At 36.8% G+C, this 26171-nt stretch overlaps 1 protein-coding gene across 1 annotated transcript in view; it reads left to right on the forward strand.

Moving 5' to 3' along the window:
• Positions 1-321: 321 nt before the first annotated feature.
• LOC114358803 (uncharacterized) overlaps positions 322-26171 on the forward strand; it is a gene marked incomplete at its 3' end in the record, with an annotated part of 34600 nt that continues 8750 nt past the window's right edge. Inside the window, exons 1-7 of the mRNA XM_028312848.1 lie at positions 322-558; positions 5461-5488; positions 11796-11876; positions 16818-16979; positions 23549-23716; positions 24100-24216; positions 25753-25988. Coding sequence (XP_028168649.1) covers positions 520-558; positions 5461-5488; positions 11796-11876; positions 16818-16979; positions 23549-23716; positions 24100-24216; positions 25753-25988 — 831 coding nt within the window. The remainder of the gene's footprint in view (positions 559-5460; positions 5489-11795; positions 11877-16817; positions 16980-23548; positions 23717-24099; positions 24217-25752; positions 25989-26171) is intronic.

Genomic DNA, 26171 nt, shown 5'->3' on the forward strand with positions numbered 1-26171 from the left:
GAGGACTCCATTTTAAAATTCATAAGTAATTAAATAATATTTATAAAATATTATGAAATGCTAGCTCATTTTCGTTTATTTACAAACACCGATTTTTATTTCATTTGAAACAATAATACTAAATCATTCATTCAATTGACTTCATAAGTGAAGTCAAACGAGGGTATTTCGATAAAACTCCAAGGAGAAACTGCGTTTTGTTAACAATTAAAAGTATCTCAATTGACTAGTTGGTGTCCGATTCCATAAATGAGGAGTCAAATTCATGTGTCTGTAAAATAAGTATGTTACATTACATTCGTGAGCTCACTCCATTATTTTTTAATAAAATAAATAACTGTTATTTTATTTTAAAGAACTAGTTGTGTTGTGCAGTTATTGTGTAAAATATGGGAAGTGCATAGACTTAGGTAATGAACCAAAGGTTTAATCCTTACCTTAACTTATCCACGTGTAAAATAATGGAAATTGCATAATATTACACTTTCAAGCTTGCAAATCTTTTTGAAGAGCAAAAGGATGAAGGGTAAGACCCAGAAGACTCAGTGCTCGAGAAACGTAAGTGTTTTATATCTTTTTATGAATAAATTACTTAGGTCTCTCTAAAATTCAAGTGATTTACATAACCTATCTTCTCAGCGCCTACATTTTGTCCCAAAGCAAGCCCAAAGCAGTGGTAGGGTTAAGGTTATATTGGGAAGTCTACGAGTAGGTATAAGCTCTGTAGTAGGAAGCCTATTTTTAAAATAATTTGAAAAAGAAAAGGTGGGCATGGAACCTGATGGAACCCACGACCTTTCGCTCGCCGGGCGATGTGCACAACAAATACTTTTGTGAAATTCGTAAGTACGATATTATGTCACTAAATCGTCAAACTGGCGCCATCCGATGGCGTGTATTTTCCTGAGCCCCCACATTTTCTACATACTCATAGTAGGCCGTTTAGTATAAATAGTTGCTAATAAATACTTGCGATGTCCATTCCCGCCATTAACTCTAGTTCTTACGAGGTGGTTTGAATTATAGGCTGCGTAGATGCCTAGCGGGATTGCCTGGCTATTCTTAGCTAACACCTGCCGAGTCTAAGTACCAATAGATAGGTCAGGGGCCTTGCCTTTAAACTGTATTACCTACTACTTAGCAGCCGCCCGCGATTTCGTACGCGTGGACCCCGTTTTAGCCCCTTAGGAGTGGAGTTTCATAAAATCCGTTCTTAGATGTCTACACCCTATGAGCAAGTAAGTTCTACTTGCCAATCTTTAAGTTTGTAGGTGTAAAGGTTCAGTCAAACCAACGCGATCACACGCGATCAGCCGGTGCGCATCGCCATCGCTGCACGCCGGCTGATCGCGTTGGTTTGGCCGAACCTTTAAAGTTTCTGAGATTCCGTAATAAGTGAGTCAGTCAGTGACATTTCGCTATAAGTATAAAAATTGTAATTACAAAAATGTTCCACATTGTGCTAAGTAAATAAAATACCGATTAAATATCAATTGTAATTGTATTAAGCATGCATTAACGTGTGAAGCGGCGATTGAAGACGTCGCGATTTTAAAAAGTGACGGCTTGAATCCATAAAGTGATTTATAATGATTTATGATATTAAATTAGATATCTCTACGCGTATTATGAGTTTTGTAATCTGTTGTTTTTAATCAGCGTTGTTTTTTTAAGCAATGTATTTTGCACTTAAAATATTTTTTGTACATTTAAAACAATTCTTCTTCTAATGTAAACAAATACGATTATTTAAAAGTGATCACGGGTAGTGATACGGAATCATTCACAAAGAAATGACCTGTTTATGTCCAACCAAAATTTTAACAACCATGGCGCTTTCTCGTGGGAAGATAGTTCCATCCCTTAGACTTTTGTTAAACTACTTTGTCACAAAAAGATTTTTTCCCCTAAAAAACCTTTTGTGGAAGGACAACATCAAAAAAAGTCATGGGAATCGGCAATCACCTGAGATTTATGGCGATATTTGTCAAACTAAGGGACCTCAATAAGGTATTATGAATGTAAAATGTCCCCTGGCCCCTTGCCTATGCTATTCCCGGAATTGAGGAGCCTGGATGTACTGGTTCTGGTGGGATATTTCAAAGGCTTTCTTTTAGTTGTATTCTCGATGGTTTAGGAATGCGTTATTTATTTTATTTGTAGCAACAAAATACGCGCACGAAAGTGAATTTAGAAATTATGTTCTTTGTAAAAGACAATATTATTCATGATAATTATGTTTTTATTCATTAAACATCGGACGCAATTGAAATAAAATAAGGGAAAAAGAGACGAAAAAGTTAAACAAATAAGTTCATGGATGATTTTTTGTAATTGTGGTAATTAAGTATGAAAATATTTTGTTTTGAGTTTTTATTGCGTATAATTATTAATTAAACTATGCAACGCCAAAATTTCAATTGAATTAAATTACGGGTGGTTTAATAAAATTGTATTTTTTTTGTTTTATTTTAATTACTGAGACAAAGGCATAAAGGTTCGACATAAAGCAGCTTGTCACCAATGATGTGGTCTAACCACAATTAAGACTTGCACTAAACAAAAACAAAACTATTTCCTCAACGAACAATAAAAACAGTCGAATTTCGGAACCACAGTCCATGAAACTAATTTCACATTAATTTATATTGAAAAGTCAACTCTAACTTTAGCCGGATAGAGGTCAAGCCAACGAAGATGGTCTGTGGATAAGAAATGTGTAGGTAATTAGTAATTACTTTGTCTAGACTTTTTGATAAAACAAAAAGCGATCGCGCTTCCGTGGACGTTGTTTTTACCCGACTGCGCGACGCAAAAGAGGGTAATGTGCTTATCAGCCTACGGGACTATTCCCACCTCTCGTTCCCACTCCTGTGTAGTCAGGATCTACAGCTTGACCGCCATAAAAACCCAACCAATGAAGGTCAAGTTAGTCCCGGGGGAAAGTTAAACTGTCATTGGAACTGCAATGAAATTAATCAGAAGAACATAGGAGGAGTTCGAAATTATGGTTCGACTTTTCTCCATTGCAAAGCGGATGACAGGTGAGGAACAAAAAGGTTTTTGTGTATCAGCCTATGTGTTTTGTTTTGTAGTAGGTAGGCACCTACTAGTTAAAAACGTTACACAATATGACCACCACGTCCAACTTAGTACTGCCTGGTACTGCCTGTATATCAAAAATATTGTCGGATTTTAGTGGTGAAATAATTTTTCAAATCAGTCCAGCAGTTTCGGAGCCTATTCAATACGAACCAACAATCAATGTTTCTTCTTTATTACATTAACGGGACTGTTCCCACCTCTCGTCCACTCCTGCAACTCCTGTGTAGCCAGGATCTACAGCTTGACCGCCATAAAAACCCAACCAATGAAGATCAAGTTTGTCCCGGGGTTTATTACATTAGTGTAGATTAAGATGAAAGCAATAATTTTTAGAAACTGCTAGAGAGTTAGGGAAAATAAATGACGCAGTTTCCACTTGCAGGACCGGTTGGATTTACTGGAAGTTAAGGAAACGATTAAAGGCTGCGAGAAACGCAGTGTCGGGTTTATTTATTTGCAACGAAAGAAAATGAATAGCTACTTATATAATTGCATTCTTTCTCTTTAATATCATCATCATCATCATCATTTCAGCCAAAGGACGTCCACTGCTGAACATACTAGGCTGATAGGCTCCAATCAAACCCAGTGATCTCCACAATGATCGGTTGGTGGCGGCCAGCATCCAGCGCCTTCCCGAATCCCGCTACCTTTATGAGGTCGTCGGTCCACCTTATGGGTGGACGGTTTAATATTAGAAGAATGAGATTGATTTCTTGCCTAAAAGCTGGATGTAGTCAACACTTTTATAATAGTTGACCAACTGGTGACTATTTTATTTTTGCTTATTTCTGAGTTTACGACCCAACTGTTAATCATTCTACTTTATTTTTCTGGATTAATATTAACTGATATCTGCAATGCGATAGTCTCATTTCATAAAATAAAAATTCAATTGCTTATAAATGACTTTAATATTATTTTAAAATGGTACAACTTTTAGTTTTATCATAAATCAGAAATGCAATATTATTTATTTTAATGTAACTATGCTTAAAGGAATCTAACGGCCTCGAATATAATTAACACAATTACATATTAACACAAAACGGGCAATTATAATGCGTAAAAATTGAATGAAACAGAAAAAAACTAAACTACCTACTAGAAATAATCACAACTAGCTAAATTAAAATAATGAAGTTTTTTTTAAATTGCTTTAAACTGTTCTCCTGGGGGGGATTAATTGTGATAAACCCAACTCCTTAAACATTGAAGGCTTTTAATATTTGCAACAGTGGTTGCTTAAGTGATCACTGCTTCTAATATTTTAACCAAAGATTACCCCTACTTCTTCTTTTATAATAGCAACGACTTGGTTTTGAGAACTCTGATTTCGCCAATGTCACGTAAACAGCTTTGACAAAGTATCAGGGTTTACAAAAAACAAAAATATTTAACATTTATAATAATAAGAAAAATTATTTGTGTGAGTACCTAAAACAAAAAAGACAACACAAAGAAAGAGGGTAGGTAGGATGAAATATTACCCTTTGTTACTCATCCTAGTCAATTTGAAGTAATAATGTTTTTAATATTTAGATATCACTCTCAAAATTCATATCAACCTGTGGGTAATTGTCCACGGATGTGACAGACTTGTTTGAAAGCTAAATCACTGACGTCTTTGTCCTACAATTATATTTTTTGCCCGTTTCCGCTTCTAGTTAGCTAATATCCAAATTACATTATCTGTGTGTTGTGGCTCTTTTTGTCAAAATGGCCGACCTTGGTGTTAAAAATAACTTAATCACATCATATTTCCATTTGGTTATTTGGAATAAAACAACTGAGATAATGAGGGTAGTTTGGAAATTGTGAAATTTCAACTGTCATGTCACCTCAAATTAGTAATCACTTTAAGAAAATCTTGTACGGATCATCGCGGCATCGTCATGATCAGCCCATCAAGATACGAGTAAACACCTTGGGACGTGTAAAAGTGCTTTTTAAAAGCCTATTTGCAAAAATAAATGAGTTTTATAAGAGTTTTTACTGTAGGTCTTATGCTTTTTCCACAAAAGTGTACTTATTTAAAGTTTTGATGGATTTTTCAAATTCAAATTAAATTTTTTGCATGTCACATTACGATTTATAGCGGCGTGACAATATTAGTTTATTTGCGATATTATAGAAGTGACATACAGGATCTTTCCTAGTTAAGGTGTCAACCCGCCATAATCGGCAAAATGTTCTTTTTATAATAGTCTATGTAGTACCTACCTTATTTGTAAGATTATGGTGAGAATAAAGATCTTATTTATTTATTTATTAATAACATTAATACAAGATAAACCTACATTTAAGGACCAATAAAATGCTCGTGCTCATCACACTAAAATTTGTCCTCCGCAGGATTCAAACCCACAGCCACAGCTGGCCGGTACGTGACTCACACCATTACACACTTAAAACAATAAAATTAGTAGACTGCGTTTATAAAAACGACTGAAAAAGTAATGAAACTAAATGCCAACGCTGCACCAGAAAAATAATAAAAAGAAAATTCAAAAAATAATAAATACTATCCAGAAAAAAATGGTTGAGCAGTAGGCCTCAGTGTCAAGCAATGGACTAATAAAGTAACCCGAATTAGGAAAAACTTGAAAACTGAACATAATTAAGTACTTATTGGAAACTTAACTGAGGTCTGGTCTGAGACCACTTCCACACCACGCCATCTGACCAATAAAAGTCAAGAAATAGGGATAATAAGTTAAAAAAACTTTATACTTATTCAGCATCATTTTAACTAAAGATGCATAAGTATTTTTTTGTTAATGAATTATGCTGAAGAGGCGCCTCTCAGCAAAAATCGCGACATGACATGATAACTAAGCATAAGTAGGCTATGGTATGGTATTCCAATAAAACCTGTCATGGCGTCATGAAATCTGACGAAAGCTTGACGGTTGTTGCGATCTTCGGCACTCCGGCGCAGAACGGGCACTTAGGGTTGTCAACATTTGCATTATTTTGTACAACTACTCGACAAGTTGTATAGTAAGCCATACTAGATCTACCCAACCCTAATTGAAGAATTTCGTTAAATTCAGGATATTAGCATTCCAGTGTTAATGGCTAGGCGAATCTTTCCTTCACCACCAACATTCGTGGTGACATTCTACCATGTTACTATTGATTAGTTAGATTAAGAAATTTCATTAACCAATTCAAAAAGACGATAAACTCCTTCAAAACTTTACTGCAAAGAAACAGTTTTCTACAAACGTCAAATTAAGTTTTTTACCTTTTGGGCAAAGTAGAAGCGAAATTAAAGTAGATTTTGATGTAAAGATGGTAAATTTTCTTGAAAGTTATTTCATAATTGCATTAAAAAAACTACTTATGAAGTTCTGAAAAGGAAAAAATAATACCTACTTTCTCATAATATTGATCTAATTTGAGTAATGACGAAGCCAGCCCTGCCTCGTAGCGAAATGCTTTATAAGACGGGTTGCGCGCGCGCATGGAGTGAAATGCAGCCTGACCGCTGCGATCAATTAGCGCTCGCTCCCGCTACAGTCAAAGAGTAGAACAGTAGGCATGTCTTTCTAAAGTGTAAGCAGAAGAACACAATTTCATTACTTCCTGACGTTAAAAAAAGGCGTAATATCTTACTACAAGCAAGCGGAAGGTCGTGGGTTCAATTCCTGCCTTGAGCAGTTCGATTTTTTCAAGTTATTTATAATTTTCAAATTAGTTTGAGATGCAACTCTTAATGCTAAAAATTAAATAACTATCTTACTACAAGTTTATTGCTTAGTTTGGTACTATAGACGCAGTGTAAAATGTACAAGGATATTTTTTATTTTCATCTCGACATTGGCAAGTGTTGGTCTCGAAGCGCTGCCCAAGGAGAGCCATTTTGACTACGGTGTAGTTTTAGGGAGTGTTGAGTGAAGTTTGTCTCTACATGAGATCTGATAACAATTTTACAGTGTGAGCCATACGGTTCATCTTTCATGTCTGTATTGTCTTATTCTCTTTAGATTTTTAAATTCAAACTTTCTATAGCAATCCTAGGAGCGTACTGTGATGCCACTCTGAAAGAAATAAAGTTAGGTAAATACTTGCACACAATTATAGTAAATAAATAAAAGAAAGACACTATTTTGGCTTTTATCATGCTCTTTAAGGTGCGATTGCAGTCAAATTGCCTTGTCTTGCATAAAAAGAAAAAAGTAAGTAGTGCCAAAAGGACACTTACATCTTTACATGCGATCGCTTACATTCAATTACTCGGAGTAGGTACGAGATGCACTTAGGCCCAGTTTTTTGATTCTTAGTTAAAATAACTAATTGTTAAATTTTGCTACTAATGGTTAAATATTAACAAAATGTAAACAAATAGTTTCAAAATGTACTAAAAGTCAAGCTAACCATTGTTCGAAAAACATTTTTCTCTGATATTTAACCACTTGTCATTTGACATCTGTCAAATTTGACCATTGGTTATTTTAACTATGAATCAAAAAACCGGGCCTTACTGCTTGTACATATTTACACTGTGTCAAATCTCTTGAGCATAAATAAGATAGTGAGGAAAACTTGCAGTAGAAGGGTTAGTTTTTATGGATAGGTATAGAGTAAATAATTTTAGTGTGTTTACTTTGATAGTGGTTTATTTGAAATTCAGATTTTCAAACTGAAAATAGGGAATCTATACTTCCGGCGAGGATTTCCTACAAAATAGAATTTAAAATAAAAGAAAACATCGATCATTATTTTGAAATGACAATTTTTATAATGGCAAACTAATAACTTAGATTAAATAGGAAATGGACTCCCGCGTTCATAGATCAGGGAAAAATGGGAAGCACTTATTTATACATTACTAGCTTTCCGCCCGCGGCTTCGCGCGCGTGCGCCCCTGAACCCTATGTTTTTCCAAAATAAAATTTAGCCTATGTTACTCGTGAATAACGTAGCTTTCGTTTGGTGAAAGAATTTTTTAAATCGGCCCAGTACTTTTTAAGCCTATTCATTACAAACATACAAAAATAGGTACAAATCTTTCCTCTTTATAATATTAGTATAGATGTAGGCAGTGTTTTGATATTTGTATAAGTTTAGCCAATTGATATCAAGCTTAACGCTGTGATTTCTTAGGTATGTACTCGTAGTTGCCATAGCTGCTATTTTGTCACAAAATGTAGACTCTAATGGGCAGTCTGTAACATTACCTATGATTAGCATACATGGTTTAACCCAAAGGGAATAAGATAAGACCACACTCAGCTATGTGCTAAGGCTTTGCAATGTAAGTACCGTTTGTTCGCCTGGAGCGAGCGCCCGCGCCCCCAGTCGGAATCGAATCGCGAGACCGATCGCGCGCGTCCACCGAGTATTTTGCGGTGACGCGGTAGACGTAAGAGTAAAGTGAAATATACCCCAGTTGTGCCATAATAGTTTTAAAAATGGTGTGCAAAGTTGTCCCGAAGGTTAACAGTCGTGAGTAATTTTATTTCGATTTTTATTGTTTTTTTTTTTATTGAAAAATCGATCATAACAATAATTATATCATTAATAACAAAATAATAATAATTTACGGTAACTAGGCAAGTTTTTAGATTTGCAATTACGAAACCAAAAAATATATTAGCATAATCGAATATAATAATTAAGATTTGAACGTCGATCGCAGGCAGATATTATTTTTATTTAAAATCACGTATAAACAAAAACTTTATAAGTGAGGTAACAAAAAAATATAAAAATTGTAAGTTGTATGAAAAAGGTTGATAAAATACTATTGATTCGCTTCAGCTACAGATAGTTGTAATAAAAACGTCGTTAAATGTTAAGCATTACTTTCATCGGCGGCCACATGTGAGGATCGCACTTAAGTGGCTTTTTATACGATCAGCTAATGAACACTACGAGCAAAGTTACTAAGAAAATACTATTCAAGACATTCTAGACAAGAAAAACGCTCATTATCACTAAATTATCTCCTTGACCTTTCATTTTTTTCTTATTGCATAAAACAACGTGAACGTAAAATAATTCGTAACTTTTCAGCTGAAAAAACTACCTATCGATCAGCTGAAAAACTATTGGTAAAATTATTGCAAGTGATAGGGATCAATGATTTCTATATCATAACTTTTATGTATGTGATAACGTCTAATTAAAATATGCTTTTTGCAATCAGTAAGAAATAATTAATGGACACTCTGTTTACTTATATTATAAGTAGGTACCCTACTTAATACTACTAATAATAACTAGTAATTACTAATAGATGCTTAATATGTGCAACTTTTTTTTACCTACTACTAAGTACCTACATAACATAGTTTTTATGAAATTTTCAGTTGTCAATCAAACTTTTATGTTAGAAAAAAAAAAATTCAAAACGCACGTTTCAAATCTTTTAAAAGTTAATCGTAATAGTTTTTCATGAAAAAGAAAAGTTTGAGAATTTATTATTTCAAATGTCAATTCAACTAAACAGTTAGGTATACTACCTGTTTCTATAAATATTGGCAACAGCAGCACATTTTTTAAAATAATTTTATAAATCTAAAAAACTAAATGTTACGTCTTACGTTTGTAGAGCAATAAATATATATAAAAACTGCTGAATAATACCTAATTAAGAAATTCTGATTATAATGCGGCGTATTGAATGATGCGATTAACACATATAACTGCAATAAACATGAATGAAATAATATTTTATTACCTTTAATTACCAAAACCTCAAATTGAATTGGAGTACAAACCAGAGTTTTAAATAGGTACTTACGTACTTTATGATACTTCACTACATTGTATAAAACAAAGCCGCTTTCCGCTGTCTGTCCCTATGGTCCCTATGACAATGTATGCTTAGATCTTTAGAACTACGCAATGGATTTTGATGCAGTTTTTTTATAGATAAAGTGACTCAAGAGGAAGGTTTATAAGACAGTATAAACATGCATATTATAGAAGAGAAAAGCCGGGAAATTCCATTGCAACCGTGCGAAGCCGGGGCGAGTCGCTAGTAATACATAGAGTCGTATCGCTAGTTCACATCACTTATAATTTCATAATTCATTATTAAAATAAGGAAGACTGCGCTTTATTCATATTTCCCAAAAAAATTTTATAATCATTTCCGATTCGTTTCTTAATACTTATTATTTTATACATCTTATAAATTACTCAAGCATTTTGACAGAACACGAAAGTGATTTATTGAATTATAGCCTGACCAGGAACATAAAAACCCTCGCCATGTTGCGGAAAACTAATGGTACTAATTTCTTTTAATGGCAACAGTAACTGAAAACTTCATTCACATGTCACCATGCATGTCAGTCTATTGTTGTCAAAGTGTAAACAAACTTTATTTTAAATGTGTGCAATTGATTTCGTGAATTAAATTGCTAAAATATTTTTATAGTCGTGAAAGAAAAGTGGTTCACGATGTGTTAATGTATTTGTCGAAGAGAAATACTAAGGGTTCAGACAATATTTTCATTGAATAATGTTTCCGACAAAGGTTGTCAAATTGACTGACATGTTTATCGTATGGTACAGTCCACTATGAAAATTAGCTGTAGTCTGTTTCAACTACCTATTTTAAAGTTTTTTGTCACTTTCTAAGTTTTGAATTTTATGGAATTGGGAAAGAAGTACCGAGTTTGAAGCGTTCATGAGCAGACATTGCAGTTGAATATTCAAGTTCTGAATTTGATTATTGATGAATAATAAAATAAATCCTACTAGCTCGATTGATGGTTTCATTTAATTTTTTTAAACCAGGTTATCTTTAATAATATTTTTCGTTAATTTATGAAAATATCAAATTAGCCCGTAATCCTGAATCCTGATACATAAATTTAGCCTATTAATTTAACACATGTACGACTGTACTCAGTGTTGCACTATCAAATGCAATTGAAGCGCCTCTGTGCCAGGGTTTTTATGTTCCTGGTCAGGCTATACAGATATAATTGACATTTAATATTTATTGCAAACGACATTTTAGAGTTAAGAAAGAACTGATTGAATTAAATTCATTTAAATAAACATTTTATTTTGTTACACACTGCTTGTTAGACCAAAATTATAAATTGCCCAAGAAATTGAAACAGTTTTAGTGGATACTTAGATTTTACCAAAAATGGTATTTCTCATTACGATTCTAGAAGGGAAAATTGTAAAATTATATTATTTTCCTGACGAATTTGACATGGTCACAATTTGTTGGTAGGAAATTGTTTTCTAAATTCGATCGATAATTTAATTTTTAACAAGATAATTCATCAAATTATAGGTTACAACAACACAGTGACATGGATTCTATTGAAGTCATATCAACTTATAGCAACTCTTTACAAATATCAAACTCAGCATGTTTTCAGCTATTCTTATTAATACATTATTTCATACTTACTTTCACTTGACCTTCCCGTGAATAAGTTTAAGAGCTCTCGCGGACTCTCGTCTGGGTTCAAATCTTAGATAGTACTGCCGTTTTGTGTAATTCTTCCTAATGTGGTCTTGAATAAAAGAAAGTTTGACACTAGGGTGCCATCAATCCCCGTGATAGGAGCAGAACTGGCAGAACTTTGACTTTACTTTTAGCAATTTTTTGTGTTATTACTGGCAACTAGTGCTTTTTTTCTGTAAATTTTGACTAATGTTTCCTTGTTGGTAATCTAAATAAATAAGTAAATCCGCTTGTTTCATAGCCGCACACCGAGCGGCGGGCGATGCACCGGACAGCCAGACACAGGAGGTAGCGGATTACGAGACGGCGCTGGATTCCGCTGGTAAGTTGACAATATAAACAAACAAATTGTTTGGATTGTTTACTATTGGTTTCCGTTTATTGACCATACTTTGGCGGTAACTACAATTAGGAGTACGCGGACTTATGATAAAAAACAACTTATCTAAAAAAAATGCACATTGAACAAAAAGCAAACTAAATGCCATAATAGGTATAACATTGTCCTCTAGCTAGAATAGTCATGTGAAGTAAAGAGGAAATGGCTATCCAATTTAACATTATCTTTAATTTTTTTAGTCTTTTTGCTAAACAATAAAAAGGCCAATTTCTCTTTACAGAGCTGCCAAGAGCGAAATATAACCAACTAACAATTATTTATCTATAGATTGGCAATTGTTCAAATCAGCACAGATCTATGCCTTATCTAAACTAGATATCAATTATGCGTTATCTATCTTCTAAGATCAAATCTAGACCAGCGCAGTAGGCAAAAAAGGCCTAAACGTGATTTTCCCGCTCGTGTGGACTGCGCTCGCAGCACGCGTGTGACGTCACCGCCGCGTGCGCACGGTCGCGTCGCATCATGCGAATGATCTGAATACCGTACGATTTGTTGTGACTAGATAATCATAGTTAAATAGAATACAATTATTATTGTGTTCTCAGATGAAGACGTGCAATTTTAAAAAACAATGTTCAATCATTTTCTTTCATATTTTAATAAACCAGTGAAGTACATGTGGGATTCGCACTCGAAGATTTCCGCGTTGTAGGCAGATAGAAAGATAGAGACGCGGAATGAAAAGGGTCCCGTTAGCACCCTTTGGATAAGGGACCCTTAAAAGTAGTCTTCCTTCCCTCGTTCGTTCGTTTCAGCTGAATGACGTCCACTGCTGGACAAAGGCCTCCTCCAAGGTTTTCCACAATGAACGGTCCTGCGCTGCCCGCATCCAGGCTCTTACCGCGACCTTCACCAGATCGTCGGTCCACCTAGTAGGAGGCCTGCCCACGCTACGTCTTCCAGCCCGTGGTCGCCACTCGAGAACTTTCCTGCCCCAACGGCCATCGTCTCTACGAGCTATGTGCCCCGCCCACTGCCACTTGATTTTAGCAATTCTGCGAGCTATGTAGGTTACTTTGGTTCTCCTGCTTCCTTCCCTCATCTAAGTTTAATCACGAAATGAGTATCCGGAAAGGCTACTTGAATGGAGACCACGTCATGGCAAGCGTAGTATAGGACACCCACTTCCTTGATGGACCGACGACCTTAGTTGGCAGATCTTGTCTTGTGGGCCTATGTCTAGCATGGATCGACCTAACCGGAAATGATGTTTATAATGAGTAACGTCATCTCATCTCTACTCAGCCCCATTCATATATTGACACACTCCGTTGTTTCCAAACACTATGCCGAATAGCTTACGAGTACCCTATCCTAACGATGTTATTGTAACAGCGAGTGCAATTTCAAATATTATTGTAAATTACAATATCAGCCGGTGCCGTACAAAAACATTCTATTCACCGATCGAATTGTATGTACGTACAATAACTATGGAGATTGCAAGATGTGGGTAGAGACAGCTTATAAGAAAACCTTTGGTGTAAAATCGCCCTTAATACGACTGTGTAAGAGCTGATGTGTTTATTTAACTTGATAGCCTCTGGAACTCTCTGAACTGAAATGAAACATTGAACAAAGGCGGCACTTCCTTTTGATTCTGCTTTATTAAAGCATGTGAAAACCATGATTTATTTTATAAGATGTTCTAATAGATTGTGAAGTATATGAGTATTCTCGAGAAAAAATAATGACAAAACTATATACTCTAACTTATAATAGTACTAAAACAAGGTTTATGTGAAAGAAAATGTTTAAAATCAATACGGAATACATTTTTCTAAATGTATTTCTAACGTTGATTCTAGATTGATCCATGACATCAAGTCATGCGATGACAATATACTTAATTAGTTATACTTATTAACAAAAACTGTTATTATCAAAAGAACAATCGGCGTATTTGTGACCTATTATAATATAAACACTAGCCTATTATAATAATAACTATTGTTCAAGACAATAATTAACATAGACTATTTTTGGCCATACCTAATTTTAAATCCAAATAATCTTTGATGAAAAGCCCTATTATAATAATACTATGACAAAATGTGTGGAATGTAAGACTTCCTGGCACCTGTATAAATATTGTTGACTTTTGAGATGTACTATAACAGCCATGACTGATTTGTTTTTGTCAAAGTACAAAGGGATAGGTTACAAGAAGTTAAATGGTAATTCAGTATCCTAATACTCAATACTTTGCTTCACCACATTAGCATTTAGGTCTTACAATTCAAGCAGATCAATGTGGACCCAGTTAGGGTTATTTAATATCTGGCTCTCTTTTCCCAGAAATGAAAGCATATTGACTATACCATTATATTCATAGTAGTTCTATTTGGAATAAAATGCGCGTTTCCAAAATGATCGATCCGTCAGTAGGTATAACAATTTTTATTTTATTTTATTTATTTTATTTATTACGGTATACCAACAACATTACATACAAAGTAATTACATGAAAATCTTACATATAGATTAATTAATTGAAATAAACAATTTGGAAAAAAAAATCCAAACAGTTCGACTATCGAACTACTGGTAGGACTAAATGGAATAAAGGAGCATATTTAGCATGCACTTAAAGTGAAAATGAAAAATATTTATTGCCATATTTAATACAAGATAAAAATATAATAAATACAAGACAAAAAGACTGACCCCCACCTCTTAGGCATTGCCTGTCCTGTGGAGAAAGTTAGAGAATTGTTATTTTATTTATTACTCCTCGATGTGATATCATTCATAATAGATTACTGCTTCGTATGTTCAGAAGTGACTTATCTACAGTAGTTTATTAGGACAACAAAATAACAGCCGTGGCATTACATAAATAGTGTATTTTTCGTATTAATGACTCATAAATGTTTTTTTAATTTTAGAATTTTACAAAGAAAGAAGAATTAATGTTTAATCGAGCTTCGAATTATTTTCAACTTTTCTGTTGACTTGTCTGTACCTGTATTCTTCCGAAGCAAGTTACAACGAAAGTGCACGGGGTAGGGTCAGCAAACAAGAGCTCAGGCGATGACGTTTGCTGTCGGTACTGCAGTAACGATAAGAAAACATAGTTAGCGGTGTATTTCCTAAGAACCCGCGTAAAGAAACATGCTGGTTTAATAACAAAGAATTTTTTTTAGAAATAGCACGTTTTAAAGTGCACATTCTTGAATAGTTAGAGTACACAACAAATAGTAACTATTCGTATCTACATAACGATTGTGAGATGAAATAATATTAAGCGTCTAAGAAGCGGATTTTTCGAGGTTTGCACAAATATTTATGAGCTTTTTATAATGATACTTTTGAGAAGTAATATTGTCCCTAAGTGCATTAGACATCACTTCGCCTATTGTACTATCTTAAAAAGTGGAATGTTTTTTTCTTCAAGGCATTTTATTTTACGAAAAAGGTATATCAATCTACCTAAATCTTGCCGCACTGTGTCATCATCTTACTTTGAATGATGCAAAGCGAACTACCAAGCGAAATGGGATTTATTTATTGACTGAAATATCAACTTAGGACTTAATCCAGATGAACGTTTTGTTTTTTCTTCCTCCTTTTCCGAAAAACGTCTTTTGTCTGCGTCTGCCCACATGCAATAAAACCACTATAAAACAATGGCGGCTATTAACGGGCAATTTGCTCTACACTTTATGTATAGCGGTTTATTGGACCGCAAGTTTACGACACTTAGGGTTCGGCCAAACCAACGCGATCACAGCGCGATCAGCTGGCGTGCAGCGATGGCGACCAGACCTAAATGCATTGTTCGCCATCGCTGCACGCCGGTTGATTGCGTTGGTTTGGCCGAATCTTTATGTAAGCGCAGTGTTTATGAAGGGGGAAAGAAACTGCAGGGTTATTTGTTATTTCTTTAGTAAATGTTAATATAATAATCTTTGAAAATTTCAACTAGCTATCAGACAGATGGTGAAGTCTTAGTAATAGGGAACGGCAGCCTTAAAGGAGAGTTCTGGAACTACTGTATATTGTATTTTTTTCATCATCATCATCAGGTGTTTGTCTTTACTGCAAGAATACGACCTCTCCAATTTGAGTACTAATGGCAACTAATGGATTTGGCTTACACTCACACGTTAAACTGTTGGATTAAGTTGTTATAAAAAAAAATCGGCCTGCATCCAGCGCTTTCCTGCTACCTTTATCAGGTCGTCGGTCCACCTTGTGCGTGGACGTCACACGCTGCGTTTTCCGGTACGTGGCCTCTATTCCAGAACCTTGCTGCCCCATCGGCCGTCAGTTCTGCGTACTATGCGGCAGGCCGCTACCAACCGTGCGATGTGGAAGTTGGGGGAGGCCTATGTTCAGCAGTGGACGAAAAATGATGATGATGAAAAAAAATCGATCCCTTGGTCTTTTGACTTCTTACGAGATCTACAAGAGGAGTAGGGGGTAGTAGTCCTATTCTACTCTACTAATTCTTTATTTAGTTTGGGCTGGGCTTGCTCTTACAATTTCACTGCGATTCTGATGCGATGGTAGAGCGAGCTTGTCCAAAAGATGCCTGTTCACTAGTTTTGAAGGTCTAAGGCCCGGTTTCCACGCCAAGGCGGAGCGAAGCAGAAAAGTGTTTTGAATAACCAATCGGATTTCATTATTTCCACAACTCTTCTCCACTCCGCACAGCTTCGCTCCGCGCCGTGCTGCCAACGCTGTCAAATTCTATAGAAAAATTCGTTCACCCAAAACTCCTCTGCTCTGCCCTGCTTTGGTGGAAACCGGGCTTTAGGGTTGTATGCTATCCCAAATTTTCTTCAAATTGTGAATTTCCTTTCCATACACGATCCAACTTTCTAGAGTTTCGTTGTAGTTGTGACCGTCTTGCAGGTTACGGCCACTTCAGCCGAAGCGCGCTGGGCGCGTGCGCGTGCGCGTTCTTCACGACCGGCGTCGAAAACTGCGTGATGTCGTACGTGCTGCCGGCGGCCAAGTGTGAGCTGCAGCTGACCACCTACCAGGCGGGGCTCGTCAACATGGCCTTCATGAGCGGTGAGAACCATCTTATAATTGCTGGTATTTGTTATTAGAAAACGCAAAGGTGGTCGTCCCAAGCAATCTTGGCGGCGCAGTGTAGCAGAGGAGGCGAAGAAAATCAAAAAGACCTGGAGCGAAATCAAATGCAAAGCTCAAGACCGAACGCGATGGAGGACTGTTGTGGACACCCTCTGCCCCATCTAGGGGACAAAGGACCTTAAGTCAAGTAAGTCATTTGTACCTGCATTGTTTTGTTATCACTGAAGTAGTCTTCACGACTGGCGTCGAGAACTGCGTGATGTCGTACGTGCTGCCGGCGGCCAAGTGTGAGCTGCAGCTGTACCACCTACCAGGCGGGGCTCGTCAACATGGCCTTCATGAGCGGTGAGAACCATATTTGTTATTTGTACCTACATTGAAAGAAAGAAAGAAACATTTATTGCCACGGACATCACAAAAGACAAAAGAGGTAAATAAAAAAAAAGCAAATAAGACAGAGGTGACATAAAACATACAATGGAAGAGAAAGTAAACTGAGCAGTGCCACCCTGTCGTACAGCGAGGCCCATCGCAATGGGACCCCACTCAGCATATGCCGTGGCCCCCGGTTTTTTTTGGTTCTCAGTGTGACCGAACATTGTTCACTGAAGCAGTTTTTACGACTGGGCGTTGAGAACTGCGTGCTGTCGGCGGCCAAGTGTGAGCTGTAGCTCATGACCTACTAGGCGGGGCACGTCAACATGGCCTTCATGAGCGGTGAGAAGAATTTTCTTTTTCCTATAAAAGTAGCATCAACCATCGTCTTATCACAAGCGACGATATTCAAACCGAGAAGATGGCATACGTGCTGCCCGCAGCCAAGTGCGAGCTGCAGTTGACCACCTACCAGGAGGCCGTCAACATGGCTTTCATGAGTGGTGAGAAGATTTTTCAAATTTTCATCTTTAACCTGCTGGACAAAAGGTTCCTCTAAGGGCGCTTTTAACCCTTAAATTGTTTTTGTCCGTTTTAAAGGACATGTCAAATAATTGCTTACAGAATTTAATTAAAGCAATTTATCGACTTTCAAGGGATATTTTATAAAAAGCATGATATTTTATGTGAAACACGGGGCTGTAGTTCAATAAAAAGCCGCGAATTTTAAAAATAAAGACATTTGAATAAATGCAACAGTAATGTCAAGTTTTCACTCTTGATAAATGTGGCAATACTGTAGGTATTACACTTGTTCTTGTGCTTTATTGATTGATTTTATAATATTAACGAATAAAACTGACGGTTATTGCCAAAACTGTAAAAAAATATCTATTTTTTTCCATTAATTTCAAGGTTACAAATGTTATGTCACTTAAAACGGACAAAGCCATGTATCAGTAATAAATACTCATGTTGATTTTTAGACATTTTTACCCAATTTCCCCCTTTTAGGGGTTGAATTCTAAAATAACCTGAAACACGTGTTTACTCATTTATCGATAGGAATGTATCCTGTGAAGTTTCGAATTAAATAGTGTAACTAATTTTGTTTGTTTGATTTATGTTGATANGAAGTGAAATTTGGCGAAAAGTAATTTGGCCAAACGGAAGGATACCTTTTAGACTACCTACTTCCTCTTCGTATTTTTTAAGGAAAAAGGTACATCGATCTAACTAAACGCTGTAATACGATGACTGAAAAATAAATATTAGACAATAATAATTTAGGTATAAATTATCAAATTCTTCCGCCACTTCTTCTCAGCACCAGCCCATAATTATGTTGCCCTGAAGTGGTGGTAGGGCAAGCTATTTGCGACGTATAAAGCGCCTGAAGTTCTCTAGTGGTGACCACGGGCTGGAAGACGTAGCGTGGGCTAGCCTCCTACTAGGTGGACCTACGATCTGGTTAAAGGTCGCGGAAAGAGCCTGGATGCGGGCATCGCAGGACCGTTCACTGTAGAAAACCTTGGGGAGGCCTTTGTCTAGCAGTGGACGTCATTTGGCTGAAACGAACGAAAGCGCCTAAAGTTTGACTTTGACAAAGCCTATATTTAGAATTTTAGCCAGATGAACGTTTTTTCTTCCTCATTTTTGAAAAAGCGCCTTTTGTCTGCTACTGCCCACATGCAATAAAACCACTATAAAACAATGGCGGCTATTAACGGGCAATTTGCTCTACACTTTATGTATAGCGGTTTATTGGACCGCAAGTTTACGACACTTATGTAAGAGCAAGTGTTTGTGGAGTGTGGAAAAGAAACTATTTATTATTTCTTTAGTAAATGTTAATATAATCTTTGAAAATTCAAACTGTCTAGCGATAGCTATTTCTCAATTACTATTATTAGCGTTCTTAATAATAGGTCTTAGTAATAGGGAACGGCAGCCTAAAAGGAGAGTTAAGGAGACCTTCTGGGACTCATGTATATTGTATTTTTTTCATCATCATCATCATCCTATCTTTGTCTTTACTGCAAGAATACGACCTCTCCAATTTGAGCACTAATGGCAACTAATGAATTTGTCCTACACTCCACACGTTAAACTATTGGAAAGGATTAAGTTGTTATAAAAAAATCGATCCCTTAGTCTTTTGACTTCTTACGAGATCTACAAGAGAAGTAGGGGGTAGTTCTATTCTAGTTTACTAATTATTTATTTAGTTTGGGCTGGGCTTGCTCTTACAATTTCACTGCGATTCTGATGCGATGGTAGAGCAAACTTGTCCAAAAGATGCCTGTTCACTAGTTTTGAAGGTCTGGAGGCCCGGTTTCCACGCCAAGGCGGAGCGAAGCAGAAAAGTGTTTTGAATAACCAATCGGATTTCATTATTTCCACAAGTCTTCTCCACTCCGCACAGCTTCGCTCCGCACAGTGCTGCCAACGCTGTCAAATTCTATAGAAAAATTCGTTCACCCGAAACTCCTCTGCTCTGCCCCGTTTTGGTTCAAACCGGGCTTTAGGGTTATATGCTATCCCAAATTTTCTTCAAATTGTGAATTTCCTTTCCATACACGATCCAACTTTCTAGAGTTTCGTTGTAGTTGTGACCGTCTTGCAGGTTACGGGCACTTCAGCCGAAGCGCGCTGGGGGCGTGCGCGTGCGCGTTCTTCACGACTGGCGTCGAGAACTGCGTGATGTCGTACGTGCTGCCGGCGGCCAAGTGTGAGCTACAGCTGACCACCTACCAGGCGGGGCTCGTCAACATGGCCTTCATGAGCGGTGAGAACCATATTTGTTATTTTTACCTACATTGAAAGAAAGAAAGAAACATTTATTGCCACGGACATCACAAAAAACAAAAGAGGTAAATAAAAAAAAAGCAAATAAGACGGAGGTGACATAAAACACACAATGGAAGAGAAAGTAAACTGAGCAGTGCCACCCTGTCGCACAGCGATGCCCATCGCAATGGGACCCCACTCAGCATAATATGCCGTGGCCCCCGGCTTTTTTTTGGTTCTCAGTGTGACCGAACATTGTTCACTGAAGCAGTTTTTACGACTGGCGTTGAGAACTGCGTGCTGTCGGCGGCCAAGTGTGAGCTGTAGCTCATGACCTACTAGGCGGGGCTCGTCAACATGGCCTTCATAGCGGTGAGAAGAATTTTCTTTTTCCTATAAAAGTAGCATCAACCATCGTCTTATCACAAGCTTAAGCGACGATATTCAAACCGAGAAGGTGGCATACGTGCTGCCCGCAGCCAAGTGCGAGCTGCAGTTGACCACCTACCAGAAGGGGGTCGTCAACATGGCTTTCATGAGTGGTGAGAAGATTTTTAAAATTTTCATCTTTAACCTGCTGGACAAAAGGTTCCTCTAAGGGCGCTTTTAATTTAGACGTTTCGTGTCGGACGTTTGTTGTGCGTTTGCAGGACCGCACACGGTAAATAAAACAACGGTAAATAAAGTGATAACAACTGCCAAATTTAAAGCACCCTAATAATTTTAAGACAACTGGTCTTGCTCCAACAGTACTTCTTCTGGTCTTATTCTTCTTATTATCTGTGTCATCTTTCCTACTTACAGCGAATTAAGTAGGTACAGGGTGTCATGCTTCATGATCATCTGGCATCGTTTTGACATACACGGGTCCACACTCGAGGCCTCAAAGTCAGATTGTATGCTAAGATGCAGGGGTTGTTAGTTTTAAGTCTATTTACATAACAATTTAAGAATCCCTCGTCAGTTATGTTTAAGTTAGGTACTAAACGTTTTTGATTTACAATATTTGTTAGCAATTTAATCAATTGAATTAAGAAAGGACATCATCCACGTTTCATATATTTTTGGTCCAAAATCAAAAGTGCCGGCCAACAAAAAAAAGTGCCGTATTCTGACAGAATACGTCTGCCTTAGCATTTGTTACTATGGCACCAAAGCTGTAGCACCACTGTGCGTCGAGTATTTGAGATCTAAAAGTCATCGACTATTCATACATTTTTTGTTCAAAATCAAAAGTGTCGGCCAATAAAAACAAAAGTGCTGTATTCTGACAGAATACGTCCGCCTTAGCATTTGTTACTATGGCACCAAAGCTGTAGCACCACTGTGCGTCGAGTATTTGAGATCTGAAATTCATCGACGATTCATACATTTTTTGTTCAAAATCAAAAGTGTCGGCCAATAAAAAAAAGTGCTGTAGTCTGACAGAATACGTCCGCCTTAGCATTTGTTACTATGNTTTTATGGAATTGGGAAAGAAGTACCGAGTTTGAAGCGTTCATGAGCAGACATTGTAGTTGAATATTCAAGTTCAGAATTTGATTATTGATGAATAATAAGAAAATCCTACTTGCTCGATTGATGGTTTCATTTAATTTATTTAAACCAGTTTACCTATAATATAATACGTTTTTGTTAATTTATGAAAATATTAAATAAGCCTATAATCCTGAATCCTGATACATAAAGTTAGCCTATTAATTTAATACAGGTACGACTGTACCCAGTGTTGCACTATCAAATGCAATTGACGCGCCTCTAAGCCAGGGTTTTTATGTTCCTGGTCAGGCTATACTAAACGTTTTTGATTTACAATATTTGTTAGCAATTTAATCAATTGAATTAAGAAATTAGCGGTAATTAATTAAGATAATTAAAAATGAAATACTAATAATAAGTGCAATCACGGAAATTAAAGGCTTATTTTTGTTTTAAATGCTAAATATTTCATCGAACGGATTGTTATGTCAAATTCTACTGAACTAATTGTATTATTTAGTGCTTTAATGCGAAATCAAACATTACAATAGTTATATATATATATATTATAATAGTTATAACCAAACGGTTAACATATTTTAAATAGATTCGGCGTATCGTTGTTACGTATACGGAAAATACAACTGTTTCAAATATTTGTACATAAGAGTATTTACTAAAGGTTATTACGACTCACACTTTAAGCTGTACGATAACCACAACAATGCAAAATCAATCGCAAGTAAACATCACATTACACACTCGATAGACAACTCCATAAAAATATAAAAAGAGAAAAGAAAAATACACAAGCATAAAATTTTCAGAACTAAGAAGGTAGGTAATTTTCATGCTGCATTTCATTCCGAAACAGCTGGCAAGCTCACTGCTCAGTTTTACGATTTAACTCAAGTGCATTGTAAAAATGAACACCTGTTAAAATTACAAAGCTAAAATGGCATAAAAAACTCAAAAAACTCAATTATTTCTGTAAATAGGCTTAAAAAAGCACTTTTTGCAGAACGGTACTAGATATTTTTGGATAGGTAAGTCTAATAAAAATAAAACGTAATATTACCTTACCCAGTACGATCTAATTGGGAGGTGTCAGATACTGTAAAAGGCGTATTTAGCGGTAATTTCGTACATCTACGAATCTTTGGACTGATGTCACCATGCTGTTGATAATATCTATTGGATTACGATCGGAAAATTAACGCTCTTAAAGACGAAGCATACTTGTCAACCCGAAAACAGATGGTAACCGTATCAACTCGAGGCAGTCAGTATTCTTTGTATGAAACTCCATACTGCAACGCACACTTATCCGCACCGTAACGTAAATGCCTCGCCTTGCGGCGAAAGGCGATACGGCGTTGATCGCCTTCTGGGTTGATAAGTGTGCTACGACCTTTAAGGCGCGCGCGCACGGGTGACTTTTGTCACCATTACAGTGTGTCTCTCCATGGGTAAGAATAAGTACCTACTACGTTGTCTCTCTTTTTCTCTTTATGAAAGTAAGAGAAAGATAATATTGTCACATTGACAAAATGTCACTTGTGCGCGCATAGCCTTAGATTGGTGATTATTGTGGAATAGAAGTCGCACAATTTCACTTTAATAAATCATGCTCATAAAATATTTACAATAGTATATAGAAGGGGATTGGAAATAAGTAGTAGAAATCCAGTTTCCTTAGATAGAAAGGAACTTATGATGATTGAATACAATCCTAAGTTGTATTATGCTAAATTGTATTATGCTAATTTGTATTACGCTAATTTGTAATACAGAAGTGCTGGGAAGTCAGGTAACAAACATAGTATGAAGTTTATTTAAATCCAAGAAAATGATTGATAGAAAACGATCTTACAATAGTTTTTTTAACCTTCTTCTCCCAGGTGGTGTGGCCAGTGCGTTCTTCTGGGGTATTGTGGGCGACGTGTTCGGGAGACGGAACATCCTCAGCATGACGTTGCTCCTCAACGCAGCCCTGACCCTCGGTCAGAGCATGGTGGCGGATTACCGGCTTCTGCTGGCTGCGAGGTCCATCAATGGCTTCCTGATTGGTAAGACTTGGTCTTGTAGAATAGAATAGAACGTATTTATTTGTCTCGAAAATCATTGGTAGTTTTCATTGCGCTGCAGCGCTGGTTTCGAAGGCTGGATGTTTTACTTTAGCTTCCTTAAAAAACCGTTTGATTTTGTGCCAAAGGAGTGCTACAAAGCAAGAGCCTTTTGTCGTTTAAGTATTGACTTATACTTAAACCATAAAATGCTCTTGCTTTGTAGCATTCCTTTGAGGGATACTTCTGTTCAGCAGAGCAGTCCTCTACTAGCCTAGCTAGGCTGAAACGGTGAGCTCTTTTGTGAAAACTCGAATGAATTATTTGAATCTATACAGCTTATTTAACTATCTTCTATTGTCTCATTAAACAATCTTGGTCCGCAGGTGGTCCCTCGACGCTCGTTTTCACGTATCTGTCGGACCTGGTGGGCGCCAAGAAGAGGCAGTTCTACCTGAACATCACCGGGATGAGCTTCGTCGCTGCCTGGCTCATATTACCAGGTAAAATTCTATGTAATATCTTGATTTTCTATGATTGGGCAGTATGATCGTCAGTACGATCATGCCCAGTGGCAGCTATAGATTTTTGTTGTAAAATCGCAGTTATTAAAACATAATATTATGTACCTTTAATATTGAATTTGATTGATAATTGTAAAGCTAAATTCACGACGACTTCCCACCACTCTCTATTTTGAAATTACTTTCTCTCAGTGCTAGGTTCAAATTCAAGATTCAAATCGCGCTCAAGGTCGTAATTCTTATCCCCAACTTATAAAGTATTGTACTTGTATAATTTTATTTACCTATTGCTGCCTATGCCATAGCGACGACTAACAACTTTTTACATTGACCTGACCCGGAACCGAACCTAAAGACTCCATAATTTCGCCGTTCAACTCCATCGCTATATTATTATCCTTGAACTCTGAACCGACCCCATTTTTTATGATCCATCATTACATTAATTCAATCTGTTAGTATCAATTAGTACCGTTAAATAAATGTAAAGATTTTTACAATTCACTCGTTTAGCTGATGACAGGCTCATGTAGACTGCGATGCAAAAACAAATAGGCAAAAAAAGTGACCTACTGACCTCCCATCATTCATATCACTGACCGCTAATGCATATTTTGTTTCATTACTTTCTTATTACGCCTCAGTGCCCCAATGGTTAGAGAGACCTTCCTAGGTCAGTTTCTGGGTTCGATTTTCACGAGGGATTTTGAAGCTTGAAAGTGATTGTGCGAAACAATGACTTTTTATATTTAATTTAGCCCGAAGGTGAACTGGCAGAGAACATTATTAAATTATTAAGATTTAGGTTCATTGGGCGCTTCATTGGGCGAAACTAAATAAAAAAGTCTTTGGTTTTGCGATACTTTTTGTAAGAATTAGGAATTACTACTACTACTAGACGGATTTTAATGAGACAAGTAACTTTAGTAAACAAAACTGTGCGCTTTGTGAAGCAAATCTATCTACATTAGTTTGTGATACCTAAACCATTGATTGTTGTCATGTTAAGTGATGGGTGACCACTCTTTTTATACAGTATTAGACGATAAAACGTTTCCAATTCATGAGATCCTTACATGGTCGATTGAAGTGGCCTTTGTGGCATTATGCCGAAAATGAGCAGGATTTAGCAGATCTTTTCGATAACCGTTGATTAGATTTTTTCCATATGCACTAAATTAGTGTAATGTCTTTCGTAATACACACTTGTAACTTAGTAATAGATCTATTTGACTATTTTTTTTTATCACTAAGGGTTGACAGAAGGGTCTATTCCACTTTGATCACCTGGGTGATTAAAGCCAGGTGATCATAGTGGAATAGACCCCAAGCGACAATTTAGTGTCCGTTGATCACCCATGGATAAGATGACCTGGGTGATCAAAGTGGACTCCAGTTTAATTATTATTTTAGTTTCCTTTAATCACCTATAAATAAATAACACCTCTAAAACTCAAATTTTATAGACTAAGCGAATTGAGCAAGGAACCAGTGATTTACAGTATCCTCTTCCAGCCGTAGCCTGGCTGGTCATCCCATTCAAAGTGGCGGACTACCACACGCTGCTGCCGGTGTACTCCTGGAGGCTGTACCTGGCTCTCGGCAGCCTGCCGGGCTTCGTCAGCGGTCTCTGGATGCTGGCGCTACCGGAGAGCCCCAGACTGTTGTCAGACACCAACAGGAGTGATAAAGCCTTGAAAATCTTGGCGAAGATCCACAAGAATAATCATGAGAAAGGTGCTGAGTTTAAGGTAGAGTAGACTGAGGCCAGCAAATTATTTATTTGTACTATCGCCAACAGTTTTAACTGCCCATTGAAAGTCATGTCATCTCGTTCTATCGCAAAGAATCGCCATTTGATTAGAGCGAGAGCAAAAACGGAAATGGATAGTTAACAGTGTGGACGTGTGTACATGAGACCAAGATGACTCATA

Source organism: Ostrinia furnacalis, unplaced genomic scaffold (genome assembly GCF_004193835.3).
Source record: "Ostrinia furnacalis isolate ACB-3 unplaced genomic scaffold, ASM419383v2 OfSCF4115, whole genome shotgun sequence".
Lineage (NCBI taxonomy): Eukaryota > Metazoa > Arthropoda > Insecta > Lepidoptera > Crambidae > Ostrinia > Ostrinia furnacalis.